At 38.3% G+C, this 24309-nt stretch overlaps 1 protein-coding gene across 1 annotated transcript; it reads left to right on the top strand.

The window, feature by feature from the left end:
• The first annotated feature begins 2362 nt into the window (after positions 1-2362).
• LOC122177190 (cytosolic phospholipase A2 epsilon-like) lies at positions 2363-20232 on the top strand. The gene is made up of 21 exons (XM_042866354.1): positions 2363-2389; positions 2684-2770; positions 5641-5713; positions 6156-6292; positions 7670-7801; positions 10287-10327; positions 10741-10783; positions 11497-11581; positions 12148-12314; positions 12461-12553; positions 12923-12960; positions 14137-14272; positions 14589-14728; positions 14851-15073; positions 15740-15854; positions 15979-16116; positions 16619-16726; positions 17498-17689; positions 18198-18364; positions 18511-18691; positions 19994-20232. The coding sequence occupies exons 1-21, from the start codon at positions 2363-2365 to the stop codon at positions 20230-20232; spliced, it is 2562 nt and encodes an 853-aa protein (XP_042722288.1).
• The last annotated feature ends 4077 nt before the right edge of the window (positions 20233-24309 follow it).

Here is a 24309-nt window from a genome sequence, read left to right as displayed (position 1 = left end):
GCATCAGCTTATAGGAATTAGTGATTACTTTTATGTTACTAGTTTCTTTTCCTTTTTCCTTCACTTAATAAACTTATTTCAGTCCTTGGGTTTTCTCACTCCAGCTCTTCACATTCACTCTCTGTCCCACTGGATGGTGGAGGAAGAATGAGTATGAGGCTGTGTAGATGCTTAGCTGGTGGCTGAGATCAACCCACCACAGTTCACTATAGCTATGTCACTGTTTTGCTTTACTGCATTTTTTTGTTAGTTAAAGGAAAGCAGCAAATCCATAGATTATAGGCTAGGCTTTGCACTATACTTAATTTTCTCTGGGATTTATCCATAACAGCCTGAAAGTCCCAAACCCTTTTTCATCTACTAAAAAACCTACAACACTTCCTTTACGTCCATCGTGGAATTCAAGTGTCAGACTTGTCTGAGTGTTGCTGCAAGATTTATGATCTTGCTGACAGGGTCAGGTGACAGAAAATCCCAACCAGTCTTTGATCCATGCACAGGTAAGTGTCCAAGTAAAATATTTGAATAGCTCATTGTTGGGTGGGCTTTTAAAATGCTTCATGGCTGCTGCTCATGACCTCATTTATCCCACTCTGTACAAATGTTTTTCAGGGTAGGAAGAGGGAGGAAAGCAAGTTTCTGGCTGCTGGTGACTAATGCATCATGGTGATATAGTATGATAATTGTAGGCACTGAAGAGAGCTGAGCATTTCCAAAGAGTTCTTTAGCTCTTCGGCACTACCAGAGTGTATGTTAGCTTGTTTCTTTCCAGTGATGATGATGATTCAGCTGCAATTATAAACTTCATCAGCACTTATCTCAGTCCTGCTGTTGTATATCAAAAGCCTGCAGCTGTAATCAAGTAATAAAAGTGAGCATCACAAAAGAACATACACGGAAGATGATCTGAGATCTTTTCTTCTTCTGTCATAGAAACGCAATAACTCCCATCAGTCTGAGGCTGTTAGTCCCTGTGCCTATTTGTGCACTTGACCTCAGATCTCTGGTGTAGGATCACACTGCACTCTATGTATTACAGGTAAATGGATGCTGATTTCTGATCTCAGATGTGTGTCTGAGCTGAAAATCTTGGGAGATGAGATGCAGCATTCCCTCTGCGCTGAGCATGGTGACTCAAGTAGTGCAGTCTGAGGAATGGGTGACTTTTGATCTAGAAGAGCTGGAGAAAACACATTGCCACCAAAATGAGCCATAAAATGACTTCAGAGCCTGAATCAAGAGATGCATTGGCTGTTGAGTTCAACTTCACGTAACAGCATGAGCTGAATCTTCTGCTTCAAATCACTGAGCATTACTTCAAAAGTATGATCACATGACCTAAGTGAAATAGATAGTCCAGCAACAAAAGAAAGAAAGAAAAAAAACAAAACCAAACTCAGCTGTAGCTAAGAACTCATCACATTTTGCATAAACGTCGCTATACTCTGAGGTAGAAAGTTGTGTGTGCAGTGCCAGTCTATGAAAAAAATAAGGGTGATGTTTTTTTGATTCCTTATGTAAGGCAGCTCTCCTCTGTAGTACCATTGGGATAGGACAGATTGACTTTCAGCCATTTCTAATGAAAGGATTTTTATTATTCTGTGAGTCCTGTTGCTTCAAAAGGCAGCCTTCTATCTGGCTTAAGAAATTTGAGATTTAAAAATATTTCAACTGCAATTTTATCATTGAGTAGTATCTAGTGATTCAAAGAACACTTAATGCTTGTTTAATGGACAATGCTAGGTACATTTATTTGTTATTGTGCATTGTGTGCTATTAAAATAACATGAAGCTACTGTAGTAGAGAGATAAAAAATTTAAACACAGACATTTCAATATTTTGAAAAAACGTCATATGTAGTTATTTGTGTTAAAGCTTAAATGTGTTGTTAACACAGTTTAATTGAAAGCAGAGCATTCACTAAGGAATACATTTCAGTAACAGAAGTTTCTCCTGGTTCTGTGTACCCAATGACATCTCTTATGTATCATAAATGAGGGGAGAATTCTTCCTTAGATGAGAATAGTTGCGATGCTCTCTCAAGCGGTGAGTGCCCCACCATATCCTCCAATATGTGCTTATTCAAAACTCACAGTGATGAAGAACTGTTTTATTTTGGGATTAGCCCAGTCAGTTTGACCTGTGTCCTTCTTTCCCCTAAAACACTACAGTAGTAAAAGAAATAATTTGGCAAAGAATAAGTGCATAATTTGTGCTGTTGAAATCAGCAGGGGGTGGAGCTCTGAGTCAGTTTATACAGCTCTGCTTCCCTGCTACTCTGCTGGTTGGAGAATAGTGTGCACCTGGAGCCAGCTGTCAGCTGGACCACCACACCTCTGCTTTTTATGAAGTAGAGATATAATGGGATCCTCAGCCTACTCGCCTCTGGTAAGAGGAAATCAGCAGTGGGATGGGATGATGTGTTTGGCTATCATAGTTCAGATGCCTGAAAAGCAAAGTGCTTGGTGAATTTTGGTCCTTAAGTGCCAAATATGTTTGTAGTGGGCAGAATTATTAGTTAAAGCAGCTAGTAGATGTCACAGAGCAGGTAGCACTTCATCTCATCTCGAGGAGAAGAGAAGGCCTCCTGCTATTGCTCAGGTGGATCTCAGTAGAAACTAAAAACTGGGGGTTGTTGGCTGGTGGGTTTCATCACAGTCCTTCTCATTTCCTCATCCCCAGGATCAGTTCATCCAAGCAAATAATCCACGCAGGAAAATTGAGATCAGGAAGGGGAATCGTGGAAGACCACGCAGCGCTGAAGATGAGGTATGGAGTAAATGACTGCATCTGGGTTCCAAGGGAAGGGCTGGAGGGTACAAATAGCAGCTGTGACACCGAGAGAGAGTCTTCCATCAGCATCTATCATCATCTCTCCTTGAGCTTGACTGTTGTTATAAAAGGTGTTATGTTTTTATCGGTTGGTTAAGGGAATTTGTTTCTTCTGTGACTGTGCTCCCTTTGGTGGAGAACATTTGCAGTGTCATGGGGGTTGGGAAGGTGAAGAAGATGAGGAACTCGTGGTTTAGATGCAGGGCAAGGAACTGGGAGAGCTAGATGTTAGTCTTGATTTTATGGTTACATTGGTATATGATGTTAATCATACCTCGCAGAACCCAAAGATGCCTTCATATAATTTTTCCTTTGCTTCATGGAGATGGATCATCAGATGCAATGTATTATTGAGTATCTGCTTCTGAAAATAATTTGAAGCCTGAGTTTTTATGAAATTGAATTATTAAAAGCTATTGGAATGTACTTGAATGTGGTATGTAACAAGTTATTTTATTTTTCTGTGTAATGGCTGATTTAAATTATATTAAATGGAAAAAATATATATATTATTTTTAGTATTAGAGTTTCCTGCATCTGCTCTCTTTCTGTAGTCAGTGTAGAATTATGAAGCTATCTGCTTGCTAGATCTACAATTAGACCAAGCTGATCAGGCTCTGAGCACCCTGCTCTAGCTGTAGGTGTCCTTGTGCATTGCAGGGGAGTAGGGCTAGATAGCCTTTAAAGGTCTCTTCCATCTCAAATGATTTTACAATCTGGGAAAGCAGTGAACTCATTACTGGCCAGCACTATGGAATAATATTGGCTTTTATGTTTGAATATTTTCTTAGTCCTCCAACTGTCTCTAAGCTTTCTCTAAAATATGGGCTCTGTATGATCCTAAAGCTAAGGATTAAAAATCAATCATTTGTATTTAGGATGACAATCTGTGCTTTCTCAAATTCTGATCACCAGCTCCTGTCACTTTTTCTATCTCCACTTTAGAAATGTTGCTGTCAAAATCAATATTGAGGTTGATGGGTTTCTTCCAAACCAGCAGGTTTTGGTCAAATCACAGTTCTGAGAGAAAACCACTGGGTTGAGAATTTTCCACTGGGCTCTAAGTACCATCTAGGATGGTGACACAGTTTTTTAGATGGTAAATCTGCTCCTGTCAAGAGATTCACATATCGAAGTAAGAGGTATACAAGGAGACTCTAGGGAGGCAATTTATTAGAAATCATGATACTAAGATGATTTAATTACTCCTTTCAATTTAATTAATGGAGTTACTGCTTCTATATTTTACTTCTGATGTTCTTCGGGATTATCTTGTTTATCCTGTAACCAAGTATAGGGTTGTTCACAGCTGTATCAGGGTGTGGAAGGGAGAAAACAAAAAAGGTTTGGGTCACGCAGCCTTCAAAGATGCTGCTGTGTACTGCCTTATGATATGGGATATCAGTATACTATTGTACCTCAGTGCTTCTCCATGGTGAATCAATCAAGTCAGCCTATTGTTTTTCAGTATGAATGTATTTGTATACTAATTTATTATCTGAAAATCCTAAGAAAGCCAGGGCATTGTAAATAACATTTACACTTTTCTTTCTTCTGTATATTCATATGAAATTTTAACTTCTGCTCTTGCTTCTTTGTGTTTAATTGCCTAATCTGACACACAGTCCATTTTACATTATTTTTCCACTTCCATCATATCAAGTGTATAATTCAGTTTGTATTTGCAGCCTTCCACTATCTTAAATTGTTTATAGGTTTTGCCACTTACTCTTTCTTCAGTTCTGTTTTTCTTTCAGCTCTTAGTTTATCGGTTTATGGCCCGGTAATGTGGTTTCATTTCAATCAATGCAGACCCTACCTGTGGATGATGAGCTATCTTTGTTAGTGTCACAAGGAGCCAAAAAAACCCTGCAGCCTCTTTTGCCTTACAGCATATCATCATATCACTGAAACACAAGAGACACTTTGTAGTGAGCTGGACCTTCATGTGAAATGAAAGAGCGCTTACGCAAAGCCTCTGATTTCAGCCTTCCTTCTGCCAATGTACCTGGAAGAGCTCTGGAGTCCATGCTGGGATGTCCACTTTTGGAATCTTTCTCTTCCTTGTTCGTTTTTTATGTATTTATTAGAGTTACATAATTTGGTATAACCAAAGACACGGAAGTGTTATGAATCGTACAGCCAGATTGGCCAATAGCAATGATATTTTGAGTGGGATATTTTATAAGGGAGTGGATCTGTCCTGCTGCTCAGTAACGTTACATGGCTGATGGGTGCAATCTCTGCCTGAGGAAGAAGAGAATCCCATGGCCCCCAGGCTGACAGGTTGGAAACTGCTGTGCTGTAATCTATTGGGCTCTGTTGGCCTGAAAGCTGAGAAGCAAACCCTATAATTTGGAGGTAGATGGATTATAATAGGGATAAATACGTAATGGCTTTTAGTGAAAACAGTTTTGTTTTTTCTTACTACTCCATATTAAAAGTTAACCTTTAAAACCTTTAATATTAAAACAACAACAAAAGCCACACAAACAAAAACCCCAGACAACAAATCCAAACAAAAAATAATACCTCCCTAACCCAACTCGAAACTTAACCTTATGCACAACTGGTGCGTAAACTGCAATCTAACAGGTTATGGTGTCAATTCACGAGAACCAATTTCTGAGTGGAAATAATTACAATGAAAACATATTCACTGCATTAATACATGAGAACAATGTATGATTACTAATTTTCTAGATGTCTTCTCCTTTGCTTTGCTATAGGATGAGTTGTGTTAATTATGTCTGAGTCCTTTACTAACATGCTTTTTTTTTTTTTTTTTTTTTTTTTTTATTTTGCAGCCAGAAATACCTCAGTTGTGTTGGCTTACTGTAAAAATTATAGGTATGAGGAATCTGCGCAAAGCAGACCTGTGTAAGTACCACTGATGGCATGTTTGTATCTCAGTGCTGGAATTGCTGCCAGTCAGCTTAATGCTCCTGGGTAAAAAAGACCCCAGAATTTTATTCTTTACTTCTTGAAAAGTGAAATTTCAAGAGGTGAAATACAACATGCACTTCGTTGGAAGTTGGCAAATATTTAAAAGTAATAAAAAATTTAGAAGAGCCAGCATACTTCTGTTCAAACTGTATTTTGATGTTTGTTACCATATAGTATTAGCAGTATTGAAGTAGATGTGTTTTTTTTTTTTGAATCGACATACATCTATGTAAAGAGCTATGAATTCAGAATGTTTACTTTTGGGTCTGGTGAAGTATTTAGAAATTCTCAGAGGTTGGGTTTTTTCCTACTTGGGCAAAAGAGATTAATAAAAGAAGTACTGCTGTGATAGTCACACAGCTTTCTGTTAACCCAGTGAGCCAAACTGACTGCTACGTGAGGCTATGGCTGCCAACAGCTTCACACCAGGAAGTCCGGACAAGAACTGTATCCAACTGCAGGAACCCTGTCTGGAATGAAACCTTTCACTTCATGATACAAAGTGAAGTGAAGGTAAGCCCCCTATCTGTTCTCATGAGCTGAAACTTTTTACAAGGGATGTTTTCACCTGCTGTGTGTCTCTGGTACCAGATGTGTGCTGCAGGAATATATAGGAGGATGCTGTACTGATGTTAAAGACCTCAGCCACCAAGTTCCTGACTCTCTGGAAACGTTTATTTTCATTTTAGCCATGGAGTAGCTGAAAGCTTTATATGTGCACTATTTTTCTACCTAACACCTACCCAAAAACACTTTTGTATCTATTTGCGTTTTCATTTCTCCTATGAAGAAAGGTTGAGGGAACTGGGATCATCTAGTCCATCCTTTTTCTGCTGAAGTAAGTTCCTTACAGGAGGCTGCACAGGAAAGCAACCTACTGTAGTCTCACCCAGTACAGTCCTCAGCTACACGTCACCAAAGCAAATTTTGGCTTTTATTCTTACAGCATCCCCTCCTCCTTCTCATGTGCAACCCAATGGGTCCTTTTTCCATGCTTCCTGTAGAAAACAGGAATCAGAATGTAACCTGGAGATGGGTCTCAGAGCCCACTTGTGAAGCATGAGAGCAAAACGGATCCTATCAAGTAGAACATACCAACTACATAGCCAGCAACTATTCTAACAGCACTTGCTATCATATGTCATGCTATCCTAAGAGAATAGGACTAAAAAAAGTTTTTGCTTCTGTTGGAGTGATCTGATCAAAGGACAGTAGTGAATTATGGGTTTGAATTTATTAGTAGGCTTGAATAGGTAAGATAAATGTACTGAAGTTTGACCTTCTCCATCCTTCTTGGTTTCAGCTAACCTCAGAGAAATGCAAACAGCTGTTCAAAAGCTTGTGGCTTTCCCCTCTCAGCACATGCAAAACAAAGATTAAATGAGAAAATTTTCCCTTTCTTTGGGACTTGAACTTGGCTATGCTGAGGAGTAGGGTGGTGAATGAGAGATGCCAAAAGCTTCAAAGAGAACAAGGGAGATTTGCAACACATAGCAATTACTGTTTCCTAACTGTCAGCAAGCATGCAGATTTTCGTATTAATTTTCTGCTGCCCTGATTGCTGTATCATCTTTCAAAGACCAGTCACCATCAATTGAATCAGAGGTCTAAAAAGCTTTTCAAAGTCTTGGTAATATTTTCTTATTAGCAACCCTGAGGTCATTTTTTTAATTTTAATTTTTTATTTTTAAACCAGTGCATTTTCAAAAGCCTAATGGGCTGTGAGACATCAAACTTTACATCTAACATACAGACTTATAATAGAATCGTGCCCTTCCTGTGCTTTGAAAAAGTGTAAACTGGACAGTTGCAAGAGACTCTCATGCCTTCCTTTTGAGATCTCTTGTCCCAGAACAGTCTGTTTACATCATTCTCTGGTGCTCCCTTCAGAATGTGCTGGAGCTGACAGTCTGCGATGAGGACACCATCACACCTGATGATCAGCTTTTGACTGTTCGCTTTGATGTAGCTAAAATCCAACCTGGAAAGAAGGTTTGCCTGAGTTTTGAGTTGAATCCAGAGGTAAGAAATAAAAAGATGAATGAAATGAAGTGGATAGTTAAAATAACAATATTTGTTGGAATTTACTCCTAAGATAGTATCTATATTACAGTTATCTAATTGAACGTTTAATGATAGCACATAAAACTATTTTAAAAGGCCTATGTTAAAGCACAAAGTTAAACACTTGAGGTTTAGTGGAAGCCAGAAACAGTTGCTCCTGTGTTGCATTTACAATTAAATGCAGAATGGCTTCTCCATGCTGAATTTTTTGACATTTGAAAACTGTTTCTGTCTTGCATCAGAAAGGAAGGCAACCGTTATAGCGTGTATTTTGCAGGCGGAAAAAAAAAAACAGAGATAAAAGATAACACTTGATTAAAAATTTTTCTGCAAATCTGCTTGATGGTTGTGGTGAAGTGAGTCAGCCTCCTCTCCCGTATAGCTAGTGATAGGACTAGAGGGAATGGCCTCGAGTTGTGCCAGGGAAGATTCACATTGAATGGCAGGAAGAATTTATTCTCTGAAAGGGTGATCAGGAACTGGAATGGGCTTCCCAGGGAGATGGTGAGTCACTGTCCCTGGAGGTGTTCAGTTGTACTAAGGAACATGGTTTAGTGCGGAAATACTGGTGGTAGGTGGACAGTTGGACTGGAAGATCTTGGAGGTCTTTTCCAGACTTGCTGACTCTATGATTCTAAGCTGTGAGTTAGCTCTGAGGTGTGTGCAGTAGTAGCTTAGCCCAATGGCTTAGCAAATGGCAGTTAGGGAGATAGGGCCCAGTGAGCTGTGTCTCAGGAATGTTGTGACCAAGCTGTACTTATTTGAACCATGCAGGTACCCTTGAAGCATCACAGACTGTGGTCTAAGCATGGCCTTTTAGAGCAGATAGGATTTTTTTTTTTAATGACATAGTAATGAAATGTGCTGTGCAGCCTTAATAGTAGGTAGCACTGCCACCTCTGTCCATTATGATTCATTTCATTTACCAAAGCTATCTCAAGCAGAGGGCTGAGGGCAGATGGCTAATGTCAGAACAAAGGGCTACTTCCTGCTTGCACCTCTTGCTCACTGTGCAGTTCAACAAGTCTTTCCATTGCTGAGCTCCAGGTTTCTCACCCGCAAAAATGTGACTGAGATTTAGTAGAAATACAATTTATGTGTATGCTTACAGCACTGTAAGAAGAATGGAAGCATAAGACAGGCACAATTAGGCATATGTTGTAACAAAGGTTCTCCTGAATGTGGTTTCTGCTGTTTTTTGGACAAGGTTGGAAAAGACCATCCACAAGCTTGAATTGCACAGTCTGGTCACAATCCAACACTTGATGAAGTCTGTCTTTTATTTGAAAAACAAGACTGCTTCCTAAAACTCTCTCTGCCTTCTGTTGCATGCTGATGCAACCATTCTGTTTCTCACAAGTTGGAAGATTTGGGAGATACAAGTAAAAACAACATACTGCTGACTTATGTGCTGCATATCCAAGTCACCCGATGTTTCTCACTTACTGAAATGAAGTTGTAAATTAAAAACAAACAAACAAACAAAAAAAACGCTCACATTTGCCTTCACTATAGAGGTGGTTTTACTTTGGCAGTTGCATTGCTAGAGTTGTCATGGTTTTCAGTCTCTTCACAAAATTAAAATAGGCTGTGCAGCCAAACAGATAGGATGTTTGGTAATAAAAGTTAGCTCTTCTGAATGTGAATGTGAAATTTTACCACATGGACATTGTCAGAAAGAGATTTACGTCTTCCACTAATTGGTATTTTCCTCCCTGAAAGTGATGCTGAAGATATCTGGTATGTGTTTCTTGGGCAACGTTTCTTGGATTGGCTGCCCCTCCATATATGTGGGTGACTGATCCAGCAAATTGCCTCAGTGAAGGAATATTATTACTCAGCCCCTCTCGTATGTTGATGCAATACTTTTCTTCTCTTACTGTTCCCTGCCCTCACATTCTTTCCCCTGTTTCTACTTGATTTGGCCCTTTGTGAACTCTCTCTCTCACCCCACTTCACAGCCTCAGTCTTCCTATGCTAGCAATTTTAATGTTCTATGCCCGACTTCTCACTTTTAAGTTTAATCATGCTCTGCAAATTCTTCTGTGTTAATGTAGATATGATCACCGCTTACTTCGATTTATTGTCAAATGTGTTCTACATCATTCACTTGTTATCCCTCCTTTTCTCTGTACTAACTGACTTGTGTCTCATACCACTGATAATGAACAGCAGGGCCATTACCCTTTACTTCATGACACTTATTTCATTCTTCTGCTTGGGAAGACAGCTAGTTTGCAAGCACTAGAATGGTAGAGAGACATGAAACAAAAGAGTGGCAAAAGAAGGCTCCACCTACCTATTTTATGACACAAAAGTGGTGAGAATAGCAAATATTGTGGGAGAGGATTATGCAAAAGCACTGTAGCTCCATAAAAATAAAATTTTTAAAAAAGCTTATTTTGTTCATTTTCCTTAAAAGAAAAATAACTCTTGTTTTCAGAATCAAGAAGAACTGGAAGTGGAATTTCTACTGGATAACATGTGAGTAAAGTCTGAATGTTACAAAAGTTGTTATTGGAATACTTGATGTCTCAGAGTGATAACGCAGTATTCGGGAAGTGGTTCCCTGCACCTATGATATGACATCCCATCTTGTCCTCTTCCCAGTGGTTCCCTTTCTGTCCTGAATCGGGTGGAATTTCTCCTGTAGTGACAGTCACGGTAACTATTAACAGCTGAGGATGGGTGTTAATTTTGTAACAGTTTTAGGAGAGATGATGCTGACTGGAGAGGTAAGAAAGATAGAAAGACAGACTGTGATACAGCAGCTGGTGGCACTTGGCATCTAGAACTGTGCTCAGAGTCATTAAAAATTAAGCATTAAAAATGTTTGCATCTGAAAGATTATCACAATGTACCTACTGTCAAATAAACCTTATCCTTTTTCTTTTCAGTCCAGGTGTATCTGAAAAAATAGTCACTAATGGTGTGCTAGTGGTAAGCGTTTTATTTTTTTTTATTCTTAAGTAGAGCAGAACTGAAGGTTTTGTTTGGAAGAACCATGCCTTTAGGCATAGCATTTATTGTCTTTCAAATAAGACAGAAGTAAGACTGTGGAACTTTGAATTTGGTAATGTTTGTAGTGCATTCTATGTTGGGAGAGAGAGACATCACTCAATCGGTGAGATGCTCACTGATGAAATAGCAATAAACATAAGGAGAAGTCAGTGAATCCAGTGCCACTGCAAAATTTGTTACTGGATGCCAATCTTGGAGCTGGAGGCTCTTCTCACACCATTTCCAAAGTACTGTCTGATGTCTTTATGCTGCTACTTTGTCCTGTGCAGCACCCTTGGGAAGTTGCAGCTTCAACCTAGAGGTTGTAAAGTACAAGCCCATTTGACCAATTGTTCTGCAGAGCTCATAGGCATCCTGCTCCTCGTTCTTTTGTAGGGGAAAATTAAAGCACAATCTAGATGGTTGAAAAATTCCTTGTGTTATTTGTTGGAGATCTAATGATATTTAATGTGTTTTATGGAACAGATCTTCAGCTTTATTCACCATAGAATTGCTTTCATGGTATATACAAACCACCTGCTTATTCACAGGACAACATGGCCAAGTATGGTGTAGCCATGGGACCCGCAGATCCTTAGTGAGGATCCTAGGCTGTTTCTGTGACCAGTGATTTTATTGCTCGTCTCTTCCAGTCTCGAGAAGTTTCCTGTGTGGAAGTACAAGTGGATGACACAAAGATGAGGAGTCCTTACACAAGAGAGGCTATTGATTTAAATGGTCTGTTAATGCTTTTTGTGCCATGAAAGATGCAGACAAATGTAGAGCATACTTGATGGCTTTCAGTCTCCTCTATTTGCATCTGTGCTGGTAGGGGATTGAGGTTTATCCTGAATTATCCACTTGTTAGTGGTGAGAATCCTCTGCAGATTGCATGACTGCATAGCTTCAGGGAAACTGGAGGTGGCTGAGAAAAACTGAGAAACATGTTTGTAATATGATGGTACAGAAAAACCTGTGATGAGGACAGAAAGAAAAGGGAGACACGACCAATGGGATTGAAAAGACTGTGGTGGTGGGAACTCAGAAGATTTGAAGACTACCAGTGGCATCAATTGGTCTAACATGAGCTGTCTCCAGCATAGCAGGGAGAAGCTCCAATACTACATTGGCCTTCTGGCGTTTATTCAGTTTGGCCCTTGTTTATGCTAACTGGGTGTTGAGAGGGAGTGTTGTGTGAAGGAAAGCTGACTACAACGGGGCTGGAATGTTACTCAAGTTGCTTTTATTTGTTATTTTCTTAGGGACAGATGTAGTTATCATTACTCTGTACTCCTTGTTCACAGGGAGAAATTTCACCTTCATGATGAAGGGATCCTATGAAGAAACACGGAACATTTCCATGGGTCCTTCCTGCAGCCAGAGAGGCAGTGATTCTACCATGTTCCACTATATCAAGTACAGCCAACCCAACCTGGATGTGATGTTGCCAAAGGAATGTTTATACTGTGGTGTATGTTTTTGTTTACAGACAGTAACAACAGCTGAAGTAACTTTAGGAGAAGCATGTTGAATTAACCCTTTTCTGGTAGATTTATACCTATGGTTTGTAAATAATTTTCCCTTTATAGCATTTTTTTTTCTTCTATTTTAATTCAGCATGATGCAAACAGGAGGGAAAAAGATATAAATGGTCCTCTATCTGTGCCTCTGAATTCTCTGGACCTGGGAAAGAAAAGGACAGTAGTGAGAGTGAGTAACCTCTGACAGTATTTGGGATTATTTCAACAAAGGGTAAGCTGTGCCTACATGATTCTGGGTCAATTATTAATTTTGTTATTGAAAAAGTACTAGCTGAGTATATACATGCACTGCTCTGCATACACTTGAAAGTATAACTGGTATTCAAGGAAAAAACTGACACTACTTCAGGTATATATTAAAAGCAGGATCTATTAATGTTTGTGTGCAGAAGGCCTGATAAACAGATTAATAATTTGTTACTAGATGATATATCCGAATAACTGTTACTTCTAAAAAAATAAAAATAAAAATAAAAAAATTGCCATTGCAGACGTTCAGTTGTTTAAAACGTGTGCTGTTGTCGTTCTTCATTCTCAGGGTGCATCTTATGAAGTGTCTGTGAAGGAAGAAGATGGGTAAATCTTACTTCTTCTGAATGATTACTTAGGACAATCTTTTCATAGTATGTTCTTTAGATGAAGGGAAGCAACAGTTTAAACTAGCTCATTATTTCAAAACAAGAAATAAAAATTGTAATCAACTAAAAAAGACTAAAATATAGGGAAGGATTAATCATGTATGTTTTTTTTAATTGATTGGTAAGAGCCCAGGATAGAATAAATGGTACACAGTCATGGAATATAACAAGTCACAGTATTTTTCCTGATTTTTTTCCCTTGCTAATATTGATGCTTAAGAATGACCCTGTTTTGTAATGTTTATAATACAAACACATTTATATATAACACGCGTTTACCAGAGCTGCATTAAAACAAGGTGACAGCAAGTCATTTACAGACTGACTCACAGAGGTTTTTCTAAGGGCAACATTACCCCCTCCTGATGAGTTTGCTACACTGCAAGCAGACTGAGAAGATAAATTGGAGCTTTTACTGAATATTAATTCAAAGTCACAGAAGGGACAAAATAACCTCTTTGGGAAGAAAACAACAACAACAACAAAAAAAAAGCCAAGCAAAATAACAAAACCCAACATCAAACAGCCCCAAACCTGAAAGAGTTGACTTGTGAAAATAAATGTTATGGAATTAATGATTCACAAGATGTTCATAATTATTTACAGATATAAAGAGAAACATTTAAAAGACCTCTTCCTAAAAAAAAGATTTACAACTCATATTATCAGCAGAGAAGAGCCTAAAGCAGTATTAGAGTCAGATTAATTAGAGTTGCGTTTTTCCTGAAGTGCATTGAGTTTTGGCAACTGCTGGGCCTGCCCAGCTATTCAGGAAACATGTACGTAGGAAAAGAGCATGAAGAAATGTCCAGATTTGAGGGCTCAATGTGAAGCAGCTTAAGTTTAAGTTCAGATATGTTCCTTCCGTTTTGTCAGCATGGAATTTGATTCATCTAGTTTCCTCGTGATTGCATGAAATCTCTGTAGTAAGGCAGAAATATATGGCCTGTGATATCCTTCATTTGTTTGCATATGGTGGTCATCATGTGCATGGAAATGGTTTTTCTTTTAACTGGTGTCTTTTTGGTGCTGATTTTTGCCTGACATCTCAAGCAGTAGCTCTAGAAATAACTTATATTTAATATGTCTTCTTTGTTCTCATCTTGTGCTCTAGTAGCAAGAATTTAGATTTGCGTTTGGGGTTTGAGCTATGTGCAGAGGAAAAAGATTTCATCTGTAAAAGGAAGAAGGTGGTTGCTGCTGCTCTAAAAAATGTTCTTCAGCTCGATGAAGATTTGCAGGAAGATGAGGTGTGTGGGACAACGGCTTGTGAACTTGAATTTTTCTGCCCCCTTTGAATGAAGAGAATGTGATATACTTGCACACCTATCTATATAGCTCCTCCATATCTTTTAGACTAAAGTGTATAAACCAGAGAACACCTGTATCCAAAAAATTTTGGTTTCTCCCAGAACACCCTTCTCTTGATGCTGTGTGTGGGAGAATATTTGTCAACCAAGTCTTAAGTGCTCACAGACTTAAATAGTGAGTAGAACACTCTCTAGTGAGTAGATCACTTCTCTATTTCATCCATTAATGAATGACTCCATGCCTTTGTGTGCTAAGCAGGTGCCAGTGGTGGCAGTCATGACCACAGCAGGGGGAGTCCGGTCCATGACGTCAATGTTTGGCAGTCTTCTAGCTCTACAGGAGTTAGGTGTTTTGGACTGCGTCTCATACATCAGTGGTTTATCTGCCACAACATGGTAAGGAGAATTGGGCTTCTCTTTGTTGTTCATGTTAGCAAGTGATAACTAGAAACACGTGTATAACCTGAGTCTGTGAACTTTCAGATACCAGTACTGAATCTCAGTATTCTTTTTACCAGGACCATGGCAAAATTATATGAAGACGCAAATTGGTCACAGAAGGATCTCAGAGGGCCAATTGATGATATCCGGAAATATGTGATCAAGAGCAAATTGCACTGTTTCTCCACAGATCATCTGAAATACTATGAGAAGGAGTTGTGTGAAAGAAAACTAGAGGGGCACAAGCTCTCTTTCACAGATTTATGGGGACTCTTCATTGACTCTATGCTACACAGTGAGGTATTATATATCCATCCCTTTTTTCCAGAAGATTTCTAATTTTTCATATCTAAAATTTTGGAACCAGTTATGCCTGAACAGGAAAGGATCTCAAAAACTGAGGTCACTTTCTTTTGATTTTTAGAAGAAAAACATGATTAGCCTAAAATATAAGCATGTGGGGGAAATGTCTGGCATGTAAAAAAGTCAAGGTGATCATGAAACTGATTTGCATCCTTTAACTTCAGATTAAATAACCATTCTAGTAACACGTAGAGGACAGGTGACTCCGACAGAACAAAATTCAGCAATAGCCATACCAGCAAATAATAAAGCAGTATTCAATGGCTCTTAGTTGACTTTTATCCTAAGCTTCTCCAAGCTAAATAGCTTTATGTTTCCTTAAATCAAGCCACAAGCTAGTGAATATAGAAAGAAATTTCCCTTATTTCCCCTCCAACCCCCATTTCAAAACAAAACCTCGGAAGCATCAGTGGTAACACTTTGGCAAGGTTTTGGAGAGTGCCAGACAGATCAACATGAATGCATTCAGGTAGTCAAACAACAGAAGTATATGGAGCAAAATCTGCTGATATTTAACAGATGTTTTATTGATAGTCCATATTTCGAAACTATGGAAGTACATCATGTTCATCTTTTTCAATTATTTCTGTTCTTAATAAACAGGAAAATACTCATAAACTGTCTGATCAGCAACTGGCAGTGAATCAGGGGCAGAATCCACTGCCCATTTACCTGTCTCTCAATGTCAGGGATAAATTTAGCACTCTGGATTTTAAAGGTAATGTTTATTACATACATTTTTTATATATCTAAGGAGCTTATTTTTAAGTCCAGATAAATGCCAAAAGCTTTTACTGCAAGTCCAAGCTAATAAATCTTTTAAATTATTTCTTCCTTTGCAGAGTGGGTGGAGTTCACGCCTTATGAGGTGGGTGCCCTGAAATATGGGGCCTTTGTTCGCTCAGAGGACTTTGGTAGTGAGTTTTTCATGGGCCACCTGATGAAGAAGATCCCAGAATCCCGGATCTGCTTCTTGGAAGGTGATTTACCATCTTGGAAAAAATGTTAACTTTACAAAAATATAGTTGTCTGAAGGGAATAATAAGCATTTAATAATTATTGGTCTGCAACTGGAGCAATGCTAGTAGCAGATCATGTATTTAAGCTTCAAGCAAACCAGACAAAAGTAGCAAAAGAAGAAGCAAACTTCTAAGATTGAATACAATTAATTTGCTCTTGTATTATTAGGTTAGAACAAACCAGAACGCAATGGAGCAAAACAGAACTGATCATCTGAAGTATATAAAAGTCAGATTGTGATTTTAAAAGTAACGTGAGTTTTGAAAGTAGTTTAATAATCCAGTCATTATCTGGAATGGTATGACATTTTGTAGTTATATTTCAATTCATAATATTTTGTAAGTGAAACGGTGCTCATCTAAGCTGCCACAAAATTTGAATCCAAGTAGATCTCCACAACTTTGCTGTAAATGTTCAAAATAATATTAATTATGACTCTCTATTTTTCTGTACACTTTTAAGGCACGTGGAGTAATATATTTTCCCAGAGTTTTATGGATATTGTCTACCTCTCGGGTCATTCAGAGGACTTCTGGCACAGATGGACCAGAGGCACTGAGGATGACATTGGTTAGTTATCTGGATTACTTTTTACTTGCATCTGCATTGTCTTCACATCTCTCTGAAATGTGAAGATTGATATTTTGAATGGGTTAAGGTTTATGGCCTATTTCTTAGGGAACACCAAGACTTTGTGAGAGAAGGAAAGCAGGAAAGAAAATGTTGTGCTGGAAAACAGGGAAAAATATTGGTCTGCTCACTGTTCAGCATCCCTGGCAAGTTCTGTTAGTTGTGAGAGGGCTACCACAAGACCTTTGGGGGAGAGAGAAGCCTGGCAAAGATCAAATTGATATTATGGCACTGAAACCCATCTCTGGCCCAGAAGACCCTGCAGAAAGACGTGTGTGCCCACTGTGCAGGGCGTAGTGGTGGTGTCCAGCACCTTGACTGGGGCTGCTATGTGCTGCTTTGTGGGTGCACCCTTGAGAGGAACTTCTCCATGTTCCAGCAGACAGTCTCCTCAGGTTGAGCTTACCTTTTTCTGCATGGTCACTCTCTGACAGACTGCTGGGCGCTGATTCTTCTATCAATTTATTTAAATCGTGGTTGCGTGTTGCTGAAATAATCCTCTTCTGTGATTCATTACTGATGATTATGAGCTTGTTCTGCTTTGGAGGTTCACTGAGCTCAGAGAGTTAATTGTTACTTTTCATTGCCATTTGTTAAAGTACTCAGATAAACTCTTGATCTTAGACAATCAAAAAATCAGATCCATTCTTTGTTATTACTGGTATTATAAAGACTGATGCAAACATAGACCATCTTGCATTGCCTCTGCAGAGGAGCACCCAGCTCTGCCCACAAGACCTCATGAGCAGACAACTCGCTTATCCCTTCCCAAGGGTTACCTTTCCAACGCTCTTCGAGAAATGATGACAGGACGGCCAGCGGTTTCATACTATCATAATTTCATCAAGGGCTTGCAGCTACATAACAAATACTTAGAGAATGAAAGCTTCTGCATGTGGAAAGGTAAAGGCACCTGCTTTTAGATGCATTTTTGAAGGTAATTTGAGTGCTGATAACTGACGGGGACAAATATTTGTTAAAATATAGCATAAAAGCAGATTCTGACAAATACTATTATTTGTGCAGTTAAGTAACTGCACAGTGGGAAGCTCTTGGTGGAAGTAGTTTGCTGAGCCCCAGGTTATTTAACTCTAGTCTCATTTCTGCCTTGGAAAACCACACCAGGACTTGCTTCGATTCCTAGGAAAGAATCACTAGTAACTATCACTGAAGCCGAGTTAAGTAGCCACGCATTTACACCAGTTGAAAGAACAGTTTAGTATAGCTTTTTGAATGAAGTTGAGTCTCAAAACTTCTCCCTCTCACTGATTCTCAAGCCTGATCCATAGAGGCTAAAATGTCAAAGCCTAAGATAAGTGTGGTCTCTGTCCTTTCTTTGTTATGCTGATTTAGAAAGAAATGGCCTTGCTCCTTCCATAATTAATTGCTAGTGTAAGTTTTTGACTTTCAGATACAGTGCTTGATTCTTCTCCCAACCAACTGAATGCAATGGATGACTACCTTAAGCTGGTAGATACAGCCTTCTTCATCAATACCAGCTGCCCACCGTTTTTGAGGCCAGAGAGGAAAGTGGATGTCATTTTGCATTTAAATTACAGCGGAGGATCACAGACTCTGGTGATGTTTTGAAACAGTGATTTTTTTATCTGTATGACTCCAGCAGATGAATTTCACATCTTTTTTCTTTTTCTTTTTTTTTTTTTTTTTTTCCTTCCTAGAAAACAATATTTTGATAAATTTTAATTTTCTTGTTGTCGATTCAGCCATTGGACCTATTCTCAGAGTACTGTTTAGAGCAAGGGATCCCATTCCCCTGCACAGAGCTGAGCCACGAGGATCGGGAGCACCTGAAGGAGTGCTATGTGTTTGAGGACAGCTTAGAGGCACCAGTCTTGGTATATTTCCCACTTGTGTGTGATACCTTCCGAAGATACAAGGCACCAAGTAAGTTTAAGCATTAATCAATAATTGATCTTGGTCTTGGATATGACGTGGGTTTTTTTTGTTTGTTTGTTTGTTTTTTTAAATTTAATTTTTTAATCCAAATTATCCATTGAATTAATCACTTTACTAAAACAAGAGGCTGGAATGTTCTCACTTGGCTCAGTCACCATATTTAAAGTTCTACTGTGATGGATATAATTTTGGTTAAATAATCAGACTGAACAGATGAGCTTCAGAATTAGTAGCATTAACAATCACACTTTGAGGCAAAACTCATTTTTTGCTATCCACTGGCTGCTTTCCTTTGATAGTCCAAGAACAGGAGGCAGCTAATAAAGTTATATCCACTTATAGCATACATTCTCTCTTAACAATATGATGATGATAACGAGATAGAATCATAGAATCACCAAGGTTGGAAAAGACCTAAAAGATCATCCAGTCCAACCGTTCACCTATTCCCAATAGCTCCCAGATACTAATGGTGTGCACAGTTAACATGATAAAAATCCTCTAATTGTTTGGTTTAAATGAAAAAAAAAAAAATTGAGAATAGAAAGGATGGAAAACTATGAAGTGAAGGACTTTCCAGAGTAGCAAGCTAATCTGATATCTATTAGTTCTGAAAAGCTGCCAGGTTATTTTATTTTGTTCAGGAGTAGAATAGGTAGTGATTTATCTGCTTCACTAGAAAAATCACTTGTCAAATTCACTTTCAGTTTGGCGATACTTTTGTGTGCATCATCTCTTATTTTATTGCTTCCAATTTGGTAAAAGAGTAAACTTTCCTCAAAATAATGAACAAAATTAATGAACTGACTTATTGGAGAAACCTCATTAACTTCATCCTTCATTCTGTTGCATCTGCTTAGAGTGCAATATATCTCAACTGACTTAGGAAGAATTCCCCTTCCAAGGGTACTCAGGTGTCATTTTCCATCAGATAGTAGATAAGGAGCCGTCATTTCTGTGTACCCAATGGAAAAGCTAAAAAGACAAAATTATGTATTTACAAAAGTAAAATATTCTCATGGAAAACTGTAATCTTAGAAGCAAGGTATTTTGCATGACACAGTGGTTCTTCCAATTAGTTGTGGATCTGCTGTATTGAGACGTATTAGCAAAGTACTGGATTTTATTACTGCAGCAGAGGCAGTATACTTATGGCAATTAAATCTTTATCCGTTTTCCTAAAAGAATCCAGTTTCCTGTGGCTGTCACTCTGTATTTTACATTGCCCTGCTAGGAATTTTGCGTTGCAGTAACCTTGCTGTGCTGAACTTTGCTATATGCTTATTGCAGATGTGGAGCGCAGTCCCGCAGACATGGAGCAGGGAAGAGTAGACGTGTCCAATATTTTTGCTCCCTATGGCACTGGACAGCTTACATATACTGAAGGGAATTTCAACAAATTGTTGAACCTCTGCAACTACAACATCTTGAATAACAAACATTTGATTCTTCGGGCTTTGAAAACTGCAGTGGAACGAAAGAAGCGATTTAAAAATTGTTCACCACCTCAGTCATCTGACCTCTCTTAAAGTATATTCGGACAATTCCCGTCTGGAGATATACAGATCTTTTGATAATGGACTCGTAAATATCCTGGCAACATGAATCTGTACAAAATGAACCTTCATGTTAACTTATTAAAAAAGAAAATCATGTGTTTTATTCAGTACTGTGTGGTAGGATTAATGCTGGTTTTGGCATTGGTCATAGGAAAATCATGATTAGTTTGTAAGACTGTCCCTAGTGTTGCAGTGAATGAGAAGGCACTTATGGAGATAAAGGGAGCTATGTTTCAACCTCACAAAAGTCTGTTCCAAAGTTACGTGCAGATCTTAGCAGTATGAGGTCTCTGATTCAGAAATCAAAGCAAAGATGAAACAAAGCCTTCCTTTGCTCAAAGAGCTCTGCTTGTGACAGGAGCAGACTAGACACCGAAAGACGCTTGCATATGGCAAACGATTACTGAAAATGGTAGAATGGAACTGCATGTGATGTCCTCTGTTTTCTCAGTAGCAACCTTTTAGGCAGAAGTTGAACCTTCTTTGAATTTATAATTCTGGCCGTCACTGCATAGAGTCTAAATTATTTGAGTGATTACTATTCCAGAGTGATTAACATGATTTTTCTGACAATTCTATGATAAAAATCATCTGTCTGCATCCATTTTGCTGGGCTTTTTTTCTGCACTACTGCCTGCTAAGTGGGTTTTGAAGCCGAGGATTCAGAAGCTGAGTTTTGAATCCTACACTTTAATGGGCTTGGAAAATAGCTCAAAAACCTGGCCTTTGGCCATAATCTTATCTTCATTTATTAATCTTCCTATACGTGCATGATAGCAACAAAACTCATAATAGCAGTTCCATTGACTTCTGCAATGTTGTAGTAGTGTGTAGCTGTTGCTACAGATTCATTCCCATATATCTAAAACAAACAAGGAAGTATGTGTGTGAAGATTTTCATACATGTTTTAGATAAATGTCTGTTTAAAAAAAAAACACATAAGTCATTCTAAGAACTTGTTTTCACTTGTGTTTAATAATATGTGGTGTAATAGCTACAATTCAAATATAAAATAATAATGCATGAGCCTACTAAAAGTTAGAATTACAGATGCACACATTGATGTATATATTTTTATTAAGTTCAGCAAACTCACTTCATTTAGTGATTTTTATCTGGGTGATAGTTCTTTTTGTTTTTGATATCAACAAACCAAGTATAGAGGGGACAAAAACAACCATGAGCTTTGCAAATGACCTTTGAGGAAGAAGAAAAGAAAAATGGCCACTTCAGTTGGAAGATTTAAAAAAAAATAATAATTAAAAAAAATGCAGGAAATTCTGCTCTTAAAGCCAAGATGACTGAGATGATAATGAGAGGTTTACACGTCCAAATTACTGGTACTTGCAAATACCAAAGTATTTGTTCAGTAACAGGGAGTGCAGTGCTTTGCCAATGCTGCATTCCATATCTAAATTCTTATCAGTTTTTTTCTTCTCCACTTTGCCATCATCTCATTCATTACACTGATGTGGATTTCACAAAAAGAAGGAAGTACATCCATCTGTATGCCGGCAGTGTGGTATGCTGCCAGTAAGTTAACACTGCTCTGGGAAAATTGTAACTGGTATTACTATCTCATGTGCCATGCTTGGAGAGTAATGGTAAAACTATCACCCAGTCTTAGAGGTCATTTTTTTTTTAATTTTTTTTTATTTTTTATTTTTTATAAATTAAGCAGGAGATAACACCATACTTCGGTTCCTTCTAAGCAAGTTCTATTTTCTATGCATTAGTTCATGTTCATTAGTAGTTATCTCCTTTCAAACTTTGCTGCTGTATGAGTCAAGACAGAAGCTTCCTTTCAGAAAGGAAACTATTGGTGGCAATCACTTGGACATGGCTCTAGGATGGCTGTATTCAAGAACTCTTTTTTTCTCAGTTGTTGCTAAAGTCTTTCATTCTCAACTCTGTGAACTTTACCAGCAAGATGGCAACAGTTTTCTGTGAGCAAAGAAGATTGGGAGGATGTCTCTCTAACAGTTCAACTGTTTCATAAGTTTATTTTCAAATAATAATGATGCTGGATTTAAATAAACAAATATTTTTTGCTATCTACTTAAAATGTATTTTAGTTATTTTAAAGAATCCTTTTCACAGTTCTGGGAAGATGTAAGAGAGGCAGTACTTTTTGTGCTGGGGTATTTCACCAACCAGTTGCTGGTGGTTGCAACATTTGGCATTGCTCCTGGACATTTACTCAACCAAGGCGTGGCGGTGATGTGTTGATGTGCATATTTGGCAGTAGATCTAGAAAATTAGGATGGCTTAGAATAAGCTATAAAAAGGGAGCCCACTTTAAGAAATTTGGGCCTGCTAAGCAAGCCACTGAAAAATCTTATGCTGTCCAAACTAATTAGCTTTAACAATTTGATGTTTTGACTTGAGGAAAATTTGGTCAAATCCTGGTTTTTGAGTAAGGACCTGACTCCAAGGATACAACATCACATACGAAGTCAATATTTTCCCCGGCTCACCAAATTTGGTGGACTTTCTGTAGTGGCTTATGAGTTTCCTTTACAATGGACTCATTTGACTTCTTGTCTGGGGGAGAAAAGGCTTCTTTTTCCATCCTGTTGAAACTTATTAATATTACTGTATTGCAGCAATACGTAAGTCATCCCTGTGATGCTATGGTGAAAGGCAGTGTAAAAGTAGAGGGGAAATAATGCTTGTTTAAATATAAATCAAAAATAACAAAGCAAGAACAAGATCAGTACCTCCAGTGTGGACATACATGTATGTTTTTTAATGGGAACTGAGGCTTAGTGATGTATTGGCCTGCACATGCACTAGTAATGTACTGGTATATTGACTGGATTTTTGAAGTGATTCAGCATTGGTGTAATTGTTCTAATCTGGGTCCAGTCAGGTCAACAATTTCTTCTTTTGGAAACACTTGTTTGTGACCTGTCACACAAGCTCTTCTTAATGGGATGGCACTCTACTGGAAGCAATTAGCTGTGAATATTTATAGTCTTCTGGGACTCAGGCATTTCTCAGGCTGACTGTAGGTGCAGTTAACCCCTTAATTAGCTCATGACATAAAGTGACTTTGACAGTATTTTGAGTATTGGTTTGGTCTCAGTTGAGCTCTAGATTTCTCTGTGAAGTTCCTAGGCTATGTGTCTTGCCATGCTTATGCTGCAGGAATTACTGGCTCATTAGTTGACACAGAGAGGTGTTTCACACCTCTTGTCTGAGAGGATTAGGGAAGAAAAAACATTGTCTGGACAGTTTCTGAAGTGTTGAATGAACTTGGGAAGGTCCAATGACCTCAGAATGAGAGAAAGAGGTGCTGCTAAGTGCTCACATCTACTCAGATTGGGGAGAGTTAGAGATGATGGTCATGATCACCTGTGTTTGAGTAGGGGCTTGGCTTTGAAAGTTTTTTTTTTTTTTTGTAAAGAGCTGAGCCATACTGTATATACTTCCATATTTTTGTATGGGAGACACATTCAGTTACTTCCTGTGAGTGAGTAGGAGGGGTGAGATCTTTATCTCTTCAAAGGATGTTAAGGACATGCAAAATAATTTTTAAACAAGTTTCTCAATACTTTTTGGAAGGCAGAATCCTCCTTCATATGTGTCATAATCAAATTAATGCCTTAGTAAAAATGTAATCCCCTCTACTCCCTGTCAGCTGATGTGATTTCTCTCTGCAGTGGCAGTGAATTTGCACTTCTCATTCTCGGGGATTTGGATTCACATTAAGTTTGAAGGTCTTTACTACTTACAAGAGGGTGATATACAGATTTTCAAATTTTTTTTTTCTGGCCTCTGCACCTGGTCCCCTTTAGATTGTTTGAAACCCTTTAGCAATTTGGTTCAGCATGTTGTTTAGGTTAAGGAAAGAAAGAAAATGTCAGACAGTCCTGAAAGATCTTAACACATTGACTTTGGAGAAAGTGAAACTTAATTTGCATGATTTCTGGTGTGGCATAATTTGTTAAGAAATCACGTTTTAGAAATGTGTTTTAAATTAAAGAAAAAAAGGTTTCATTTGCAAAATTTCCTATTCAGTCAGCACTTCCCCAGAGTCATGT

The sequence above is a fragment of the Lagopus leucura genome, unplaced genomic scaffold (assembly GCF_019238085.1).
Source record: "Lagopus leucura isolate 7727_CA_CO unplaced genomic scaffold, USGS_WTPT01 Super-Scaffold_1, whole genome shotgun sequence".
Taxonomy (NCBI): Eukaryota; Metazoa; Chordata; class Aves; order Galliformes; family Phasianidae; genus Lagopus; species Lagopus leucura.
This window is presented reverse-complemented; position numbering and strand designations above follow the sequence as displayed.

Coding starts and splice junctions, on each gene's coding strand:
- LOC122177190 (XM_042866354.1), top strand. CDS start 2,363: ATGGGATCCTCAGCCTACTCGCCTCTG. Junction 7,802..10,286: donor GTTTTGAGTTGAATCCAGAG/GTAAGAAATAAA, acceptor TCTTGTTTTCAG/AATCAAGAAGAACTGGAAGT. Junction 18,365..18,510: donor GCGGAGGATCACAGACTCTG/GTGATGTTTTGA, acceptor TTGTCGATTCAG/CCATTGGACCTATTCTCAGA.